The sequence below is a fragment of the Helianthus annuus genome, chromosome 17, assembly GCF_002127325.2.
Source record: "Helianthus annuus cultivar XRQ/B chromosome 17, HanXRQr2.0-SUNRISE, whole genome shotgun sequence".
Taxonomy (NCBI): Eukaryota; Viridiplantae; Streptophyta; class Magnoliopsida; order Asterales; family Asteraceae; genus Helianthus; species Helianthus annuus.
Window position 1 is genome coordinate 166,131,276 of NC_035449.2, and position 19,676 is coordinate 166,150,951.

The following is a 19,676-nucleotide window of genomic DNA, read 5'->3' on the forward strand; positions in this document are numbered from 1 at the left end:
TTCAAAATTGGTAGTTAAATCATACTCCACATAACTTATTTTCATCTCAGCCGTTCTGTTCCATTAGAGCCCAAAAAAAAGCACCACTGGAAACAAAATGAGACATTAATACATGCATATAAATATTTTGTAACCCGGTCATAAAGAACTTATATGCCAAATTAAATGAAACTTAATTGAGCACAGTGCAAATAATACATAAATCTTTAAAAATACCAGTCAAACTCATGCAGAAGACGCATGAAGATATGGAAAGCAATTTTCATTTATTAATATATAAACTATTTCAACTGGTACCAAAGAAGAATATAGTTTTTGTAATCATGTTTATTACACTAACCATTTACCAAAAAAATACCCTTTAACCCATTACCAAACTCACCCACTTTGCTACTCCTACAAAGGTGTCATCTGCAGGATGCCTGCCTGGTGAAAGTTCATGTCCATTCCAGAAGACATAGGAGTTAATAATATGAATATATGATGCAAAAGCAACATTCCAGATTCTTAGCTGCCAAAAGGTCGTAAGGTCTACGTTAATTGATCCATAATCGATTAATATCATATCAAAAGATAAATTAGAGTTTTAACGTATATCACATGTTGATCATTTTAGCAATTTTGATATATAAACCAATGGTCTAAAAAAGAATTAAAAAAACCAATTCAAACCGCCATACCAAACCACTAAACCGTCAAACGGATAAAACCCGTCGTTGGGTGACCCACCAACCCGTCCAGTTTGGTTTGCTATTTCCCAAAACCGTAGTTAATTACGTGATATAGAACTTTTTTCAAAACCGACCAAACCAAACAATAAACATTAGTATAACTCCTAATATGTACCTCTCTGACTTCATCTTCTGTAATCCTGCCATCAGCATCTTTATCAACCCTACATATATTATATTTCAGAATTTATATTCACAACAACAGAATTAATATGAACAAAAAAATTCTAAATAAATAATTAAATAAACTAATAAATCCTTACACATCAAAGAAAATTTGTAGCCTTGAATCAAAACTTTGATCAGAAATTTGGTCCCAAAACTCCTTCAACTGTGCTTTGTTGATTGCATCTCCGGTGATATTCCGTCGACGGGAAAGTCTCAATTTCTTACCATTCGTTTTTTGGGAGTATTGCAGAATGATAAATTGCTTCAATTTCTTTGATTCTTGGTCTCGAGCCCCGATTCACAGATCCACATATCCTAAAATTGAGACTTAGTTGCGGCTAAACGGCGATTGATTCTTTGATTCGTTTTTTCCCAGCGCCTCACTCACCCGAAGGGCTTTTGACAACATAGAAAGTACCTAGCCTTTACATTATGAATTATTGAAATATAGCCTTCTCACTTAGACCTATATTGCTACAATTATGGAAAAACAATCATCTTAATACCAGGAAAGTTGAAGAAACACTAGATAAATGGTCGGAACCGAGATATCTAGGGGGTTTGAATCCGCATAAAAGGTTAGTTCTCTCTCAATTAATTCAGTTGCAGCCGAGTTCCTTCTCCGGTGATTCTGCAAAACAGAGCACCGTTAGCCTCGTCAAGGGGAGAAGAGGGTTCTCTCCTTGACCCGACTCCGGTGTGAGAATAAGTATTGGTAACGGAGAAGATAAGTATTTGAGTAGTGAAATGTGATCTGAGTTTATACCTGAAGAGTTCTCCTATTTATAACCGGGAGTTTGGGAGGGAAAATCTGTTATTGAAAAGATGACGGAAGATGCTAACACCGTAGCGGTTATTTTTCCTTCCGTTAAGTCCTTTTAATCCTCGTTAAGTTGCTTTGATCCTGATGTGAATGCACACGGATCGTGACTTGATCTATGGTTGGGGAATTGCCACGTGGAAAGTGGTTTAAATGGAGATCATTCTCCAATTACATGCTATCGTTGTGATTTCAGGATGTTTGTGATAATGACACGTGTCCAGACAGTTATAACCGTCTGGGTGGTGCACGATCATATTCTTTCTAGAAGATTACTGCTGTAATCTGGTGTGACACCTTATGGTGTGCAGACAGCTGCATAAATCCCAAGTCTGGGTAAAATGGTATCCAAGTTTAGATATTTGGGCGGAAGTATTGTTCTTAGGGTTTTTAACCCTTTGCCAATGGAAAGCGGCGCAAGGATTTTATGCTTTCCTTTAGGCGCGCGACTATCGCTTGTTGATCTCTTTCTTCCTTTTGTAAGACCAATGCGCGGCCGCGCAAGGTTGAAGGGTTGAAAGGCGAGTTGGTGGTATGGTCCCATATCCTTTTTATGAGGTTTTTGGGACCTTACCCCTTCAAAAGTATATCTCTACTTCAGCTTCTAAGCTTCAACACCTCCACTGCTATCACCATTATTGCTACAATTACCCGTACTCTTTCCGAATAAAAAACACTATACATAACCTGTTATTTCAAACCAAGATGTAATTTCAATGGGATTTGAAAAGAAATAATAAACTTAATAACTAAAAAAATGTAACATTAATGGGATTTGAAAAGAAACAATAAGTTAATAACTAAAAAAATGTAAGACTAACGGGATTTGAAAAGAAACAATAAGTTAATAACTAAAAAAGATGGAAAGTATAGGTGGCAATTTCCACCACTTGAGAACATGTCTATTCTTGCAATTTTTATTAGGGTCAAAAGTTGCCCAAGATGTACTATTAAAGCTGCCTCCCCAAGATCATTATACAGTTATGAACTTTATCAAGAAGAATACAGGGTTTATTTTGGTTCGGGTCAAAACGGGTATGGGTCAACTAAAAAAAGGGTTATTTCGGTTTGGGTAAGAACGGGTTACAGTCGGACCAGGTTTCAGATCAAAACTGAGTTGTTTTTTTTAAATAATGGCAACAACAGCAGATCCATCTTTAGATTATCATCTTTGCATCATTTGTCAGTTTCCATTATAAATACATTTTTGTTGACTATGAAGAAGATTTTAAGTTGAGCTAAAGCAACAACAATTCAAGTTATACCTTCTTTATCGAAGCGACAGAAAAGAGATCAATTTGCCTTGGCCATATTAATAACTCAAAGATGCAGCAACTTAAAGATAACTAAAATATGAATAGGATCTGAAAGTTTCAAAACTATATCATAAGCTAATGCATAGATTGGAACATCTTTCATCCTAGATACTAAATGGAAATAAACATAACTTAGGGAACACATGGGCCAACCCAAACGTCAATTTACCCTTATAATTTCTAAAAAATGCAGTAGCTTACTTTAGAGAACCCAAAAAACTCGGTCTTTTGCTGATACATGAAACCAACGCGATGGTCATACTCATGAGCTCCTATAGTTATGTATATTTGAATGCACTAAATGAAATCAAAGACAAATAATTAGTTGATTGAATTCACCAACAACATGTCATAGTCTCTAACCAGATCCCAGCGCGATAGTCATAACCCAAACGGATGAAGGCAACGTCATAGTCTCTAATCAGTACAACCCAATAATCATTGTTTCAGCAGTTTGTTGGGTATATTTGAGAGAGCATTGTAATGTACAGATGGTTTACCAAAAGGGGAAATCACGTGTTATTGAGCCAAACATTCATTACAACAATAAAATGTAGACAAAACCACATGATTAAGGTAGAACAATATAAAACAGTACATCAATTAAACCTAATTAACATTATTGTCAAGTGAAATACGTACCTGAGGAGCGTTTAAACAACTTTTTGTTGGTTTTAAAGCTGGTGTGCTCAGAGGAATAGTGGGTATTTTTGCCACCATTTTTCTTGGTTTCTGCATGGATTCAAGTAAACATGTAAGCAATCCATTTCAACAAAAACATATTTTGACTTTGTACCAAATGCCCACATTTCCAGATTAAACAAACTGAGTCCTAAGACTAACATAAAGTGCATCATCTGGAGCAAAAATTATGTTTACATATATTCCAAGATAAGCACTTGTGCAGAACAACCATCTTTGCATACTTTCCCATAAATGTGTTGAAATTAACCAACATAGATAATAGCCTACCTTCCTAAACCTTATATGGATCTAGGGCTTGTCTTCAGTTAAAGAACATGTTTAATTTTAGTTCGATATATCGGGTTTGGAGGCCAAATTAGTTATTTTATCTCTACGATCTCAAAAAACATTGATAAAGTAAATAAAAAGAGATCCATTGTTTAGTAAAATACAACACATAAACAAAAATAGATACCTTTTCGGAGTGTTCATTCAGAAGGAAAACGACACGAACAATAGCAATTGATTACCTTTTCGGAGTGTTCACCGGAGCTCTTATTCCTAACCATCAAATATAATAACTATAAATACATATCTATTAAAGTTCTCAAAAATAAAAGTTTAAATATATCTGCAACCAAACTTCACTTTTATTTCCCCTCTTGTAGCAAGATCCAGCATACCTTTCCCGGCTTGTATAGCAATCATCTTTGCCAAAGCCAATTTCCATTTTCACCAATGTTGTTTATAAAGGCCCTAGACCGAATACAGAGACATACTATATGTGTAGAAATTAGAAATTAGTGTAAATATGATGGGGAAAGAGCTAACATCAATTAAATAACAGCTACATTCAAATAAAAATCGAAACCCTAGAACGATTTTTGTTTCTAAAATCCATAATCGTAGATTTGATAACCTAAATCGTAGATCTAAAACCCTAGTATCGCCGAAACTCAAAAGAGAAACCAAAATTATCCTAACCAATAAAACATTGACAATACCAAAATGCAATGGCGTTCATAACAACATGATTCCAAATTGAATTGGCTCTAAAATCGCAATAATTAACAAAATTAAACTTAATTTAGAGAGAAGTTGACCTTAATTTTAGAGAGAAATCGACACAAAACCTGTTGTGATCAATCGCAAACCAAGAAGATAAGGAACGATGTGAACGAACAGAAATCGCATATCTGTTCCTATTCGAATAACAAATAAAACATGATTAATAGCTTTCATCGGTAACCTAACCTTGATTTGAAGATAATCAGCGACGGAACAGGCAGAGATGTATGAAATTGAAATTAGGGTTTAAGGATTGATTGAAGAGAGAGGACGTATTAACGACTTGGACTTGAACTGAACTTCAAAGAAATAGAATGTGAAAATGCATGTTGAATTTGTATAATTTTGAAATTTTTAAATCAACATCTTCAACTACTATAATTATAATATTCTTAAACTTCGAATACAAAGAGTGGCCAACACATGAAAGGCACATCTTGGTTTTTGGTAACTTAAAGATCCTAATTAGTGAATATACTAAACTTATTCCATTTTTGAGCCATGTCCCAAGAGGGTTCCGTCTGTATCCGTTAGTGTCCTCTATCAAAACTCTAATGCATGATAGGAGATCAGTTAAACTAATGATCGGTACATATAAGTTGTTTATTACACATATATTTGTATATTATGCTTCTTTTTTAGTACATAATATAAAAAAGAATTATGTTTGTTATAGATGTTGTTGGGAGAATTGTCACGGGTGAGCGCATAAAGGATTATTTTCATTTTGTTAGAGTTAATTACTGTTTTCGTCCCTGTGGTTTGTTAAAAATCACTATTTCAGTCCATTAGTTTAAAAATTGCGATTTCAGTCCCTGTGGTTTCACTTTCGTAACCATTTCAGTCCACCTCGTAACCATTTCAGTCCCTGTACTTACAGAATAAATGGATTGAAATGGTTACGAAAGTGAAACCACAGGGACTGAAATGGTTACGAAAGTGAAACCACATGGACTGAAATCGCAATTTTTAAACTAATGGACTGAAATATTGATTTTTGACAAACCACAGGGACGAAAACAGTAATTAACTCCATTTTGTTATTCTTCTTCAAGACGTGACGTACGTTTTTATCTACCAAAACTTTCAAACATGTTTTTATTGTTTTGTATTTGTAAGTGAGTTTTTTTGCTTTCTAACAAAATTATTATTTGTGACAGCATTCCCACCACATCGACTAATGAACGTGTCATAGCTGACTCCCGTGAGAGACTAATGCCTAGGAAATCACTTCGGAAGCTAAAAAAATTTACTTCGTAGAGTATATTTGTGTTTCATGAAACTTTAATATATGGTTGTTATTTAGCTTACATGATTGTTACTGACATTGTACGTTCACTTTCATGTCTATGTTTTTATGTTTTAGTTAATGGTTAATTTAAAAACTTGATGCATATTGAAATTGTTAATAACCTTGCTTTGCTATGTTTTTCAAGGCATAGCATACGAAACACTTTCTATTAAAAATCTCACACATTTTTTTTTTGTTTTAAACAAATAATGTTTTCTTTTATAATACAAACAATAAAATGCTTATTATATTATACCATTAATATGCCCGTCCACCGGACGGGTATAGAACTAGTTCTTATTGTTGTGGAGTTTGATTTTTGTCGTTTATTGTCATTGTTTAACTATAATATTTACATGGCTTACCGAAACGAAAGAAACCATCTTTATTAGATCATGTGTAGTGGTAGAGGAAGATCGTGGGCATTATAGGGCATTATGTTAAAAGGGGTGTAGTGGGGCTTGAAATCTTGTGAGGCATTATAGAATTAAATAAAAAATAAAAATAAAAACCATAAAAAAAATGCTATTGGCCAAAGATTGTGAAGGTGTGCGACATTGGCCAAAAAAAAATGAAGGCGTGGAAAAAGGAACGCTCCGGACAAAACTTTTGTAAAAAGCGCCCAGGGGGCGGTCTAGGGGCGTGGGGGCGTTTTTTTTTTTAGAAAAAACGCCAAAAACCCCCCACTACCGGGGGGGGGGGGGGTCCTGATATGAAGGGCCTTAACTTCTGATTTGCTTTATGCCTCCAAAATGGTTGAGCCGGCCCTGATCCACTTCATCACTTTCCAAGACAAAGAGTCAAACATCTATATGTGTGACATGCAGCATAGGAATGGAGCAACGTTCAATATCCACAAACCAAATTACTAATCCATAATATTAAATCCTCTCCTTTATTTTGATTTCTTTTTAATGAAACTAATAACGTTTTCAAGTACTCACGTATCTATTTGGTGTTGATAGAGAAAGAATACCAAATGGTTTTAACCGCATTTGAAATTTGGTTAGCTGATACGAAACTGAATTCAAATTGAGTTTGTCAAACAGAATCAATTACAACTCAATTATTATTATTATTATATTAATTTTCAACACTAAAACAAATAAAAACAAACCAAAAAGTTAGCAAATAACCACTACTCACTTCATAATATAATAACATTAGGGTGGAGGGTATAAGAAGTGGTGAGTGGTGCGGTGAGTTGGAGTCACCGATCGGTGACCACCCCCACCTGTTTGACTTATGCGGTGACTTAGAGAGAGAGCCCAAAATTCGGTGATTGTTCACCGATAAATTGAGAGGAGAGGAGAGAGATAGGATGGACCAATGATGTTTTTTTTTTAATTGAGAGGTGTTTGACTATACCTAGTGATTGAGTGTAAAATAGGGAGTAGAATGGGGAGTTGACATGACATAATATTATTGGGTAGAATTTCACTCAAACATCCAAAGTTGTTTTTGACTATACCCTCCACCCTTATAAATGTTACATCAATCAATACATGAACGAGTGTTTGTAGGAGTTGGCTATGTCACTTCATGTCTTGATATTGTGGTTTCCATTAAAGTGCAAAACGTGTACCACATTTGTTAATCAAATATCCAAAGAATTCTTGATCCATAAAACTCTAAATGACCCGTGTCACAACCATCAAAGATTCCCACAACAATAAAAAGCCAGCATCCGCGTCCCATTCATCCAGACGTACAAACTGCTTCGATGGAAGTTTCAGTAGCAGCAACAGCATCTGCGTCACGTTCATCTGAGAATCCAACAAAAGTTGAGGTAGCGCGTCGCGTTCTTCTACGTTCTATTTTATTTGTACGGGTTCATTGCTGAAAATTTTGTGAAAATGTAGGGCAAGTATAAAGCAATGCTGATGTGTTGGATTCTTGGAATTGGATGTTTGTTTTCTTGGAATAGTATGTTGACAATAGAAGACTACTATATTAATCTGTTTCCGGTAATTTTGTATGCATACCACTTTTTTTTATTTCTGTATTAGTTTAAGTTTTATATATCTTCATTTGAATCAGTAGGACTTTTTTACTATTTGTTGCAGAAATACCACCCCTCAAGAGTCCTCACACTCGTGTATCAACCAACGGCGTTTATAACACTCGTGATACTTACATACTATGAAGCAAAAGTCGATACTAGAAAACGAAACTTACTTGGATATGTTCTATTCTTCTTTAGTACTCTCGCAGTTCTTGTTGTAAGTTCCCATCACTCGGCCTTTAATAATCCGTATGAATGTCATCCACTACTACATGCTATATGCGGGTTAATAATTCTATTGTACAATCGAATCCATGACTAGTTAGGGCAAAGTGATGGCCACTGTGGTGGCGTGGTCATCTTGATCGCAAGTGGTGTGATAACGGTAGTGATGGTGGTCCTAGTCGTGGTTGTTGTGGGAAACAGGGTGCATTGTTGTGATAGGTTGGTTTTTTTTTTTTTTTTGTGATTGATTGGGATTGATTTAGTGATGAGTGGTTGCAAATAATTTAGTGATGAAATGACATTTTATGATTAGTTGATTTGTAAGAATAGTGTGATGTTTTCTAAGGTGTCCGGTCCCTTTACTAGGACAAAAGTGGGCACTATTATTAATGTGGGTTTGTAAGAACTACGTTCCATATGATATTTTCCTTTGTAGATTATTTTAAACGATTTTCACTTCTACAAACAAGTTTATATGTCATTTAAAAACATTTCATTATTATAAAAAAATTTTAAAAACCAGTTTCTAAATCATAAAATATAAATATTAATTAGGTTTTGTTATTTATATCTTATTCTTTAATCTTTTTACAAATTTAGTCTCTTAATATTTAACAAAAAAAATCTGACTGAGTTAGGGATAAAGGACATAACGTGAAGGATTTTGAAACGTTAAGGACAAAACTCGTCAAATTTAAAGGTAAAGGACACCTCCTGCAATTTGGTACAAACATAAAGGACAAAACTTGTAATTTACTCTTTTTTACATCAAAATAGAAGGTAAACGAATATAAACTGCGAAATAGAGTGCGTAATTTAATCTGGTTTTGTTAACAAATAGAATTGGCATGTTTACATAAAATCATGGTACCGTACTATTTAGTGAAATGTATTTTTGATGTATAAATAGAGCTATGTCCTGTTGCTACCCATAAATGAATTTTTATCATAGAAGAATGAGCTTGATTGTTAGTTTTTTTTTTGCCGGATTTTATATTAGTTATTAAAACAGAGACGATTACAAACGATTGTTATTTGTTACTACAAAACAAGATTTTATGGTTTAAAGCGCAAAAAGTTAAACATTAGCCGATGGGATATGTTATTGTTACACTCTTATGCGGTTTTCACATTTTGTAGTTGGATCTAGCCACGTCTGGTAGAGGAGGAAGAGGACCTTTCGTCGGTGTATGTGTAGTAAGTGCCGCATTTGGATTAGCCGACGGGATTGCACAAGGTGGAATGGTCGGAGACTTATCATACATGCTTCCAGAGTTCATTCAAGTTACTACCATTTTTCCATAAGTCAAGCACAACATGTGACAATAATTTACTTACATTAGCAACATTAATTTTTGTGTGTTTTTTAAGTCGTTTCTTGCAGGGCTTGCTGCATCAGGCGCTATTACCTCCTGTTTGCGCATGTTAACGAAAGGCTTGTTTGATAATTCACAAAACGGTTTACGAAAGGGAGCTAGTAAGTGCTCTACATTACATTTAATACAATCTCGTTTTGATATGTAATGTTTATATATATATTTTGTTCTTTCTGTGAATCAACCTCGGGTTTGCAGTTTTGTTCTTTGCTATATGCGCAATCTTTGAGTTGCTTTGCGTTCTTCTTTACGCATTCGTTTTCCCCAAGCTTCCGATTGTGAAATTCTTCCGCTCGAAGGCAGCTTCTGAAGGGTCTAAAACGGTTTCCGCAGATGTTGTTGCTGGTGCCATTCAATCACATTGTGAAAATGTAGGTTCTAATCAAAGTTTTCCGAAATGGATCTCATAGCGAACCGATTGTCATACCGGTTCATTGGTCTGAATTGTGAATTGGGATTTTGCAGGTGGGTACTAATCTTGAAAAGCTGGGAAGATTAAGCAACAAGCAATTGCTCATAGAAAACATAGATTATGCAATGGATATGTTTCTAACATATCTTCTAACATTGTCTATTTTCCCTGGGTTCTTATCGGAGGACACCGGCTCACATAGCTTGGGTTCATGGTAACTTCGACACTCAGCCCCATTGTACATTAATTAACTAGCAGCCTACCAATGGGGTGTTGATCCATTGGCAAAGACAAAGTCTTTAAACACTTTGGGAGGGGGAGGTATTGGGTTCAAGTCCCACAAACGACAGTAATAAAAAAAATTTGCCGTTAAAAAAAAATAACTAGCGGCCTATTGAATAAACTAGGTTTTTGCATGTTTTAGGTATGCAGTTGTTCTGATTGCTATGTTCAATGTATGGGATCTGGTGGGACGATATATTCCACTCCTCCAAGGTGCGAAATTGGAATCACGAAAAGGGATTGTCATAGCAGTTTTTGCAAGATTTTTGCTCATTCCAGCGTTCTATTTCACGGCTAAGTATGCTGATCAGGGCTGGATGATAGTTTTGACATCGTTTTTGGGGTTGTCTGGTGGTTACCTTACAGTCTGCATTCTTACTTCCGCTCCAAAAGGATATACGGTTCGTTTTCTTTGTCATACGACTCATGTTAGAGCATCCCAATTGGTTGTTTCTGGAGTTGATGTGACGTTTTTGCCCATTTTTAGACCATGCGTAGTGGAAGACACCCCACCTTGGGCGTTTTGTGTCATGTGACAGTCCAGTCAGCAATGGGGCATTATGAGGCGTTTTTCTAAAATGAGTGTAGTGGGGATGTGGGCATTATGTTAAAAGGGGTGTAATAGAATTTAAATAAAAAAACCCATCAAATTGTTATTGGCTAAACATAAAAGGGATGCATAGTCATTGGCTAACACAAAATGAACATGGCATGGAGAAAACAACGCCAAAACAAAATTTCTTGACAAAAACGCCCATGGGGTGGTTTGGGGGCGTTTTTGAAGGCAAAAAAGCCAGAAACTGCCCCACTACGGGTGGCCTTAGTTGTGGTATTTTTTACGAGGGTGATTTTTGTGAAGGAACGGAGTCGCTTGTTTACTTTGCCCGGGAAAAGAGAAAATTGAATTGGTGTTGGGTTTTTGGTTTTCTTTTTCTTGTTTTTATATCTATGTTTTTTCCAGGAAATTGTGTTTTCTAGAAAAAACAAATTCAATTTACAAAATTATAAGTTATACTAAATTTATGTATAAAACGAAATTTATAAAACAAAAGGGTTAGGTATGATAAATTATGTATAAAGTGATATGATTGTGTGTCAAGGGTTTTAAGTGTTTTAGTCCTTATAATATCGGAAAGAAAATTGGTGCTTTTGAAAAAAAAATATGCATTTCAACTTATCAACTAGTACTATTTTTATTGATTAAACATCTTTAAATAATTTAATACTTTACAGAACCATATTCTGACAATACTTCACAAAACTATATTCAGACTTATGTAAATAATTTTTTGTACATTTGTAGATGTGTATTTAACATAAAAGGGTTTTAAAAATTAAAACACTAAATAAATAAATTTGATGGTCTTAATAGATAAATAGTGCAAGTATGGTCTAGTAACAAGACAAAACCTTTAAATAAATTAAAGTTTGAGAGCTTAGGGGAAGACGTCACATCAATTAGACCCGGTACTATCATGTGACGCTTAGCAATTTTCCAGTCACAAAATGTTCTTGGTTGTTTTTGGAGTTGATACCTAAGAATACTTCACAAAGTGCAAAAATTCACCATTCAAAAAATAATAAATAAATGTTGCAAGCTAATTGGTTACTGGAAAATTGCTAAAAATATCTGAGGCATTTTTATTGATGATTACAACTAGACCCGGTACTATCATGGATCTTTTTTTAACATTTTTGTGGAAAGTGATTCTGGATTTCAACAATTCACATTTCGTTCTCTGTAATCACCATCGTCGATCTTCTCTTACAAACGTTACCTCGGTTATACAACACAACCATTTTCATATTTTTGGTCCGATATATCGGCTTGTTGGCATAATTTTTCGTTACGTTGGGCAAGGGTTTTTTCTCAAAACAATTTTATGTAAATACAAAGAGTGCCAAATACAATTGAAGTCAACTATTAAGTTAACTTAGTAATCCAACATTAATATAAGTTTCTGTGTATTTCTTTTCTAAAAGAACGATAGTTGTGAATGAAAAGTCAGAATATCATGTGGATCTTTACGCTAAACTCGTTAATTTCTTTTTTGAAAATGGATAGTAGTTAACCTCTTGATAAATTCATTCAAAAGGTTCTTAGTAATAGTGTTTTCACTTTTAATAAGACTGGGGTGTGGAGTGGCGCACCACCTCCACCCTGTGGGCGCCAAAAAGGCTCTTGTGAGTGTAATGGTGGACGCTAATGTAAGGGCTTTTGTGGACCCCATGTTGCAGATGAGGAAGCCTATCAAAACACCACATTTGGGGGGGGGGGGGGGGGATTCATTTATAGCTAAACCACACCGGGTGGCCTAAGAGCTAACAATGATTTTTTTTTCTTAGTTCTTATTTTGGTCTCTTACCTATATTTAATGTAAATTCTATGATTGGTTGTAGGGTCCGGAACAGAATGCATTAGGGAATATACTTGTGTCGTTTCTAATGGGAGGCATTTTTATCGGGGTCACCTCCGACTGGTTATGGCTAATTGGCAAAGGTTGGTGAGTGTCATGTAAGTTGGTTTGTCGGTCACATGAGACTGGTTGTATGGCAATCCGAAATTGTTAATAAATAATTAGTGTCATCACAAAACAGTTATGGTCCAATTTCTTTACACTCTTCTTCCTATCTACCTCTATTTCCTGAACTTTTTTAGATCATACTGCATGTCTCGTTTTCTTTGTTAGATATTATAAGAAGGCAGGGCACGTTTACTTGTTGTGCATTACAGAAAAAATGACACAATCTAAGAAGTATCATGGGAAAGACATAGTGCTAATCATTGATGTCTACACCGCACATAAAGGAGAGGTGAAGTGCCGTTTCAATAGAATAAAAACAAACCTGTAAGGGGGCTGCAATAGTACCAATCGAGCCAAATCTTGAAACAGCTCTCTCTTCTATAAAAGAAACAAAGACACCAAAAATCAGCAATTGATCAAATTCGCATATGCATACGTCAAAACTCGCAGATATTCTAACTCCGCATTAACTTCGACAACCCAAATTCAAAAATAATCACCTGGTCAAGTGCAATTGTACGACCTTCACCCACCCGCTCAACTGTCTTTTGCTCAAAATTGTAAAGACAAAATAGATACAGCAAGAGAGGTACCAAAGATATGTGAGATGAAATTGAAGCCTTTGATTTTGGTTCCCAGGTCAAGCTTCGTAACGTCTATCTCAGAGGAGTGGGATGTTTAAGTTGAAGTAGACATACAGATGGCGTACGGCGGATGGGGAAAGCGGGATCGGGAACCAGGGCGAGGTGATGGAATCGGAACCGATGGAAATCGTTGGTGGTAGAAACAGAGAATGTCAATTTAACAATTAAAGGGATGATGGGGATTTGAAAAGATTAAGACGAGTTCTCTTCATGATTTAGTGGGTGTTTTGGATTTCGTTTTTAAAAGTCCTTTTGGAGCTAAAAGGACTATTGAGAAGGACTTTTTCATTCAAACATTATCCAAAAGCAGGAGAAGAAGAAAAGGAATTTCAAACGCTATGAAAATAAGTTTTTTTTTGAAGCTTTTTTTGTCTTCAAAAAAGGAGAAAATGAGAAGTTACAAATTGTGACTTTTTGATTTTGAAAAGTCCTTTTGAGAAAGAGACAGAGAAAATGAATCCCAAACACCCCCTTAAATGTGAAATTCATTGTGGTACCACATTCAATTGAGCCAATGAATCGATTACACAACTCCATGAAGAAGAAACAGAAGGAATCATTGAAATCGCATTGAATTAGGGGCATATTTGGGAGTGTGGATGAAAAATTAGGGAAACAAGAACATGACCTATGACCTGGGATGAGCATCTTAAAAATTTAGTTGGAAATTACATTTCTATCGTAGGGAAATGTTTTATATAGTATTATAGATGAGAAAACCTAAAGACCCCAGTTGTCTTCTTTCCCATATCCAACCAGTGTCAAAACTCAAAGCCTAGAACAACAACACTTTTGTAAAAAGCAAAACACAATTTAGTAAAAAAAAACTAGTTAAAAATAGATAAAGATGAAAATATAAAAAAAATTTTTTTAAGGTTTTAAGAGAAATAAGGGTGAGATAGTCATTCTACAATATATTTTGAGAAACAAGTTATAATGGGTAAATTTGCAATTTTTTCTCTAAAGAAGAGGATATATGCAATTTTGTTTTCAGGTTAGGTAAACATGCAATTTTCCTTAGAAGAAAACCCACAATTAAGAAAACCCTCAAAATTTATTACAAGCGTAACAGGGCTATTGTGACAACTGTGCTCTTTAATCGATGAACAATGCGAAACAATGTTAATTATCAATAATACAATGTGTTCTGGTGTTATTATGTGTGTATTTGTGTTTGGTGATTTTACAATTCGATTCGAATCCGATTTCAAGCTTTAAATCGCATTCTAGAAAGTTATACGCAAACTGGTGCGTATATGCAGTCAGTTTAACGCGAAAAACACTCCGGGATAGTGAAATAGGCTTAACATACCTTAAATAACCTTCACATAACTTAGAAATAAGTTTTGGATGGTTTGGTGTGTTGAAAGCAAATCTATTCGATCGCAGGGACTATTTGTGTCAAACTGCGAAACTAAAACCGATTCGTATGGTGTCGAACAGTCCGGAACTTGATCATAAGCTAAACATACCATAAATAACCAAAGAATAGCTTAGAAATAAGCTTTGAGTGGTTCGGTGTGCAAAAATATGCTTATTTGATCTTACAGGGACTAAAAGTGTCAAAAACGACGTAAGTTTGCATTTTCGCGCATATCTTACGTTCTGAATATATCCGGACATCCAAAAATTTATGTAATCATTAAAATATTTTATTTTAGTGATTGGCATGATAAAATTCCATTCGTCGCTTAATTTGGATCGTTTTTGCGTTCGTTACGACTTCCGTCGTAATTAACCGGACGACGCGATCGTACGACCAAACGAACCGACATCCAAGATGTTTTTGAGCATGTTTTGAGTTCCCAATACTTTAACTTCATTTTAGAGCCTTGAAATGAGGTTAACGGGGCTTAAACGTGTCAAAAATGGGCCTAAATGCAAGTTTCTAAGCTGCAGGGACTAATTTTGACAATCCGCCAAAGTTTGCAGGCGGGGCGCGTAAGCCTTAGCCATGTCTTACGCGGGGCGCGTGGGCATGCCAGACAGAAACATTGAATTTGGTCATTTAGCTCGTTTTTGCTGGTTTTGATCTCTAGTTTTCAATGCTAGGGGCTGGTTTGTGTGGGGAACAAGTCCCCCAATCAGTCCTTAACACTTGTATGGCTTGGATCATGCCCTCCTCTCCAAGAAACGATCCTAACGGTTTGCGAAAAACTATATATAGCCCAACCATTTCATTGTTTCATTGCTCATTTCTCTCCTCTCTTCTCAACAATCTGCTTTGGGAGCATTCTCATCTGATTTGGGAGTTTGTTTTCTTGTAGAAAAGATAGCAAGGACCCTTACTGAGCGTTCTTTCATTCTTTTTATTGTTTTCTTAGTTTGAAAGTCAAATATAGTTTGACTTTCAGCTTTGACCACGAGATGGTCAACGAGAAGTTCGTTTGAACTTCGCAACGTGAGCGTAATCACGTTGGTTATAGTCCTTAGTGACTATACCCACTGATTACCACGTTGACTAGGTGTAGTGACGAGTCAAAGTTTTGGTCAAAATGCGTTTTAGCACACATTTTGCAACGGAACTACTATTAGGTATCAAAAAACTTTGTTTTGATACCAAATCAGTAGGTTAAACATGCTTTGACATGTTTAGCTCGTCACTTTTAGTTAGTGCTTGTTTAAAGTCAGTCGTAAGTCAAGCGGTCTAAACCACCGCTTATACTTTTGAACTCGACCCGTTTGGTCGATCTTTAGGATCCGACCAAGCATGGTTAGTGACCATAGTTGCATAGGGAATAACCTCCCGAGGTTATACCTTATGGTCGCCGAGTTTAAGTAGTTGTATGATAGGTAGATTATATGCCTTAGGTAAATTACCAAAATGCCATTTTCATGCATAATTGGACTTTTAGCATATGTAACCTAACTTTTGTCACCTAAACTGATTATGCAACCTATTTAAACATGTTTAGGCATATAATACTTGTCATAGGACTAGTTAGACGTCTCAAACGCGCGTTTGCGCGCACGACACGTTAAAGTAGCATAAGCTACCTTAATGGTCGCAATGGGTCGAAAGCACTTAGGTTAGGTTTCAATCTAGGATGTAGGCTTTGTTAAACCATATCACATGAGTTCCAACACTCATTTGGTTTACAAGACCTCATTCTTTCCGATCTTCCGATTTAGGCGTCTATTGTTTGACTAGTGATTCGATTATTAGGTGCTGCTTGAGTTTCCTTGGTTTGACTGAGCTTGTTGAGTTCTTTAGTACTTTGCACTTCAATGTGAGTACATAGTTCCCCTCTTTTACCGTTTTCAAATATTTTGGGGTGATTCACATGTACCTACGTGTTACTTTCGTGCATTTCATGCTTTTATGACATAAACATACTAGTTTCACCTAGTACACTTATAGTACATGCTTTCAATTGTGTTTTGCTATGTATGTCAAGCATGCTAGCGCATTGATTTATTACACATTTGCTGCATATGTTTATTTAGCATATGTACACATTGTTTTACATGACATTTCTGCTATGTATGTTACTAAGTATGCTAGCACATTGTTTTACATGGACATTTCTACTAGGCGTGTTTACTTAAGCATTCCTAGTACATGGTTTTCACATGCTACATTGGTTATGACATTTGGTATGTTAAATCGGGACAATAATACATTCATTAACATTAGCTACGCCGCTCGGACTTATGTAATGGTACCATAGGATCTGACAAATCCCGTTATCAGACTACACCCATAGTTATGTGTGGGGGTTATGTAGGTAACGACTGAATCTGATGATTGTTAACTTACCCTTTGGTAGTTCGTTAATACGAGAAACGAGGTAGACGAGTCACGAAGGTTTTAATGTTATTAACGATACGACCAAAAGTAGTTTCACGATTAAAACGAATACGATTCTGAGACGAGTTAAACGATTTGAGACGACTTCAACGAGATGAACGATTTGGATAAACGATTGGTTTTGGGCAATGATTAGATAATGGGACGGGTGTAGTATGATAGAATCATGGTAGATACGCCGCTGGTACATCTTATATATAAGTGCTTCTATCATATTACATTGCGTGTCATTATTTAGTTCACTGGGGAAAACGATTTTTAGACGAAGTCACACAACGAGGTTTTTGAAACGATATAAACCATACGAATTTTATTAACAAGTTTTTACGAGTTGTTTTACTAAAACAAATGTTGTTGGGTTAAGAATCTGTAACGCCCTAACACGTTTTAACCTCAGATTCGCAGCGGAAAATACATACCTAAAATTTCCTTCATGTTATTCTTTCTTTCATTTAAATACATTAACCTCTTTTTATAAATTAATCCAAAAACTAACATACATGTCTCAATTTAAGTGACTACGTACACACCCACATACAATCCATGTCTTGACTCGATCTTCAACCGCGTACACTTCTTGATGAAACATCCAAACATGTATAGCCTGCAGTCACCACATTCAATCACATTATTAGCAACCGATGACATAATACAAAAATCTTAACACATGCATAATAGCGCGTCAACATATCATGTTTTCTCTTATACTAGCCCCTTCATCCATCCATTCGATTCCTCGCATCGGATTGTGGAGTAAACCTTCACTTCCTTTGTTAACATGCCTATACTTCACATTAATTCTCAATAGAAAAACGATTAGTACATTAGGTTCCATTTATATGAACATGTCCTCAAATACACATAACCCATCTTATTCATTCAAGCATAATTTCATTATGTAAGTTCCCTTTCTTACCCAAACTTAATCGAATCTCTTTCTTAACCACTCCCAACCCATTCCATTAAAACGTAAATTAGTAATAGCATTGATCCATATCTTCTTACATTACATTCAAGAATTAACAAATATCATAAATACATTACCAAACAAAAGGGTAAGTTCGGAGTTCACTTACCTTACGCGTCCGTATTTGCGTTCGCTTACTTGATTGAGTCTTCTTAGCCCGTTAGCCTTCAACGCTCCCATCCATCTTGACATGACTCCTATACACTCATGTCATTACATTCACATTCTTATTAGCATATATGCTCATACATATGAACAACCATATCAAATTCACATCTAACATACAACCTACATAAAGCATACTCAACATCATTAATCCATTTAAACAAGCATAAAGCATACCCGACATCATCCCTAGATAATCTTCACATGAACTATATCTGTTCACCTATTACTTACATACAATTTCACTTATTATTATCTTTTAGACATTTCATCAAACACTTGGTGTGCGTACTACTTCCTAAGCATAATGTACAAGTATTTCATGCTTTTCTTCCTAGTTATCACTTTCATTCATCAATACAAGTAAACATCATACAAATTATATACCATACTCAACCTATATACATGTACACATCACATGCTACAGATTTTCACAATCAATTACATACCCTTTCATGAATTAGACATAAACCCACTTAGCTAGGTGTAGTAAATCATCAAAATACTCAATTTATAGTAATTTACTCAAAATCTTCACTTAGGGTTCGTTCCTAAGCAAGCATACATTGTCAATTTAGCCATAACCTAAACGATTCATACATAAATCACTACTTGTGATGTTCATCAAGATTTCTCAACTTCATTAAACATCAAAATTCAACATACCTTATGATCCCCTAGCTTGGGTGATCGTTAATTCATGTTCCTTCTTGAATTTGAGCATCGATTCATCCTTTAATTGGATGATATATAATGAATTAGGATTTGGCTCTCTAGAGCCTTCCCCTGATCACGTACAGAACACACACGAAGTGTGTGTGTGTGTGTTATTTTCATTTAACATAACAACTTTCAAGTTATCCCACTTTGGTCCCTCATGTTTCGTTTTAATTGAATAAGGCTACAACTCTTCGCTTACTACCAACGAGACCAATAATCAACTAGGTTAATTATTCCTAGTTAATCCTCATTTTTTAGGTTAACTTTTCTCATTAACGGTACCTTACCCGTTTCTTAATAGTAACCGGGTCTAAATTACCAAACCCGTTTTTGGGGTGTTACAGAATCATGGCTACGAGATTTTATTAACTATAAACAATTCGATTTGAGTTGGTTAATTATGTTGCAATACACTTTTCAAAACGAGGTTTGTACTTTTGACTTTTGTAGTCTAGTAAGGTACTAC

The 19,676-nt window shown here is 35.4% G+C and overlaps 1 protein-coding gene and 3 long non-coding RNA genes across 6 annotated transcripts; 1 reads left to right on the plus strand and 3 right to left on the minus strand.

Annotated features, from left to right (window-relative positions):
* Positions 1 to 2,305: 2,305 nt before the first annotated feature.
* On the minus strand, positions 2,306 to 5,121 carry LOC110922349. Of its 3 annotated transcripts, none has more exons than XR_004886816.1 (7): positions 4,974 to 5,121; positions 4,823 to 4,852; positions 4,403 to 4,497; positions 4,250 to 4,280; positions 3,678 to 3,767; positions 3,237 to 3,332; positions 2,306 to 2,406 (listed from the first exon to the last, which is right to left on the minus strand). It is a non-coding gene; the product is annotated as an uncharacterized LOC110922349 (long non-coding RNA). The 3 variants fall into 3 exon arrangements; XR_004886817.1 differs by having other exon boundaries at positions 4,195 to 4,280; XR_002583087.2 differs by having other exon boundaries at positions 3,678 to 4,280; positions 4,974 to 5,120.
* Positions 5,122 to 7,524: 2,403 nt separating this feature from the next.
* On the minus strand, positions 7,525 to 8,396 carry LOC118489226. Its single transcript, XR_004886818.1, has 2 exons — positions 8,257 to 8,396; positions 7,525 to 7,844 (listed from the first exon to the last, which is right to left on the minus strand). It is a non-coding gene; the product is annotated as an uncharacterized LOC118489226 (long non-coding RNA).
* LOC110922837 (equilibrative nucleotide transporter 3) lies at positions 7,658 to 13,100 on the plus strand. The gene is made up of 9 exons (XM_022167037.2): positions 7,658 to 7,867; positions 7,941 to 8,045; positions 8,145 to 8,300; positions 9,449 to 9,592; positions 9,680 to 9,785; positions 9,883 to 10,055; positions 10,150 to 10,310; positions 10,521 to 10,779; positions 12,779 to 13,100. Exons 1-9 carry the CDS (start codon positions 7,802 to 7,804, stop codon positions 12,884 to 12,886), a joined length of 1,278 nt encoding a protein of 425 aa, XP_022022729.1. The 5' UTR covers positions 7,658 to 7,801; the 3' UTR covers positions 12,887 to 13,100.
* Positions 13,101 to 17,770: 4,670 nt separating this feature from the next.
* LOC110922822 lies at positions 17,771 to 19,293 on the minus strand. The gene is made up of 3 exons (XR_002583500.2): positions 19,157 to 19,293; positions 18,435 to 18,522; positions 17,771 to 17,962 (listed from the first exon to the last, which is right to left on the minus strand). It is a non-coding gene; the product is annotated as an uncharacterized LOC110922822 (long non-coding RNA).
* Between the last annotated feature and the right edge of the window lie 383 nt (positions 19,294 to 19,676).

Coding starts and splice junctions, on each gene's coding strand:
- LOC110922837 (XM_022167037.2), top strand. CDS start 7,802: ATGGAAGTTTCAGTAGCAGCAACAGCATCTGCGTCACGTTCATCTGAG. Junction 10,056..10,149: donor TTCAATCACATTGTGAAAAT/GTAGGTTCTAAT, acceptor GGGATTTTGCAG/GTGGGTACTAATCTTGAAAA. Junction 10,311..10,520: donor TCACATAGCTTGGGTTCATG/GTAACTTCGACA, acceptor TGCATGTTTTAG/GTATGCAGTTGTTCTGATTG.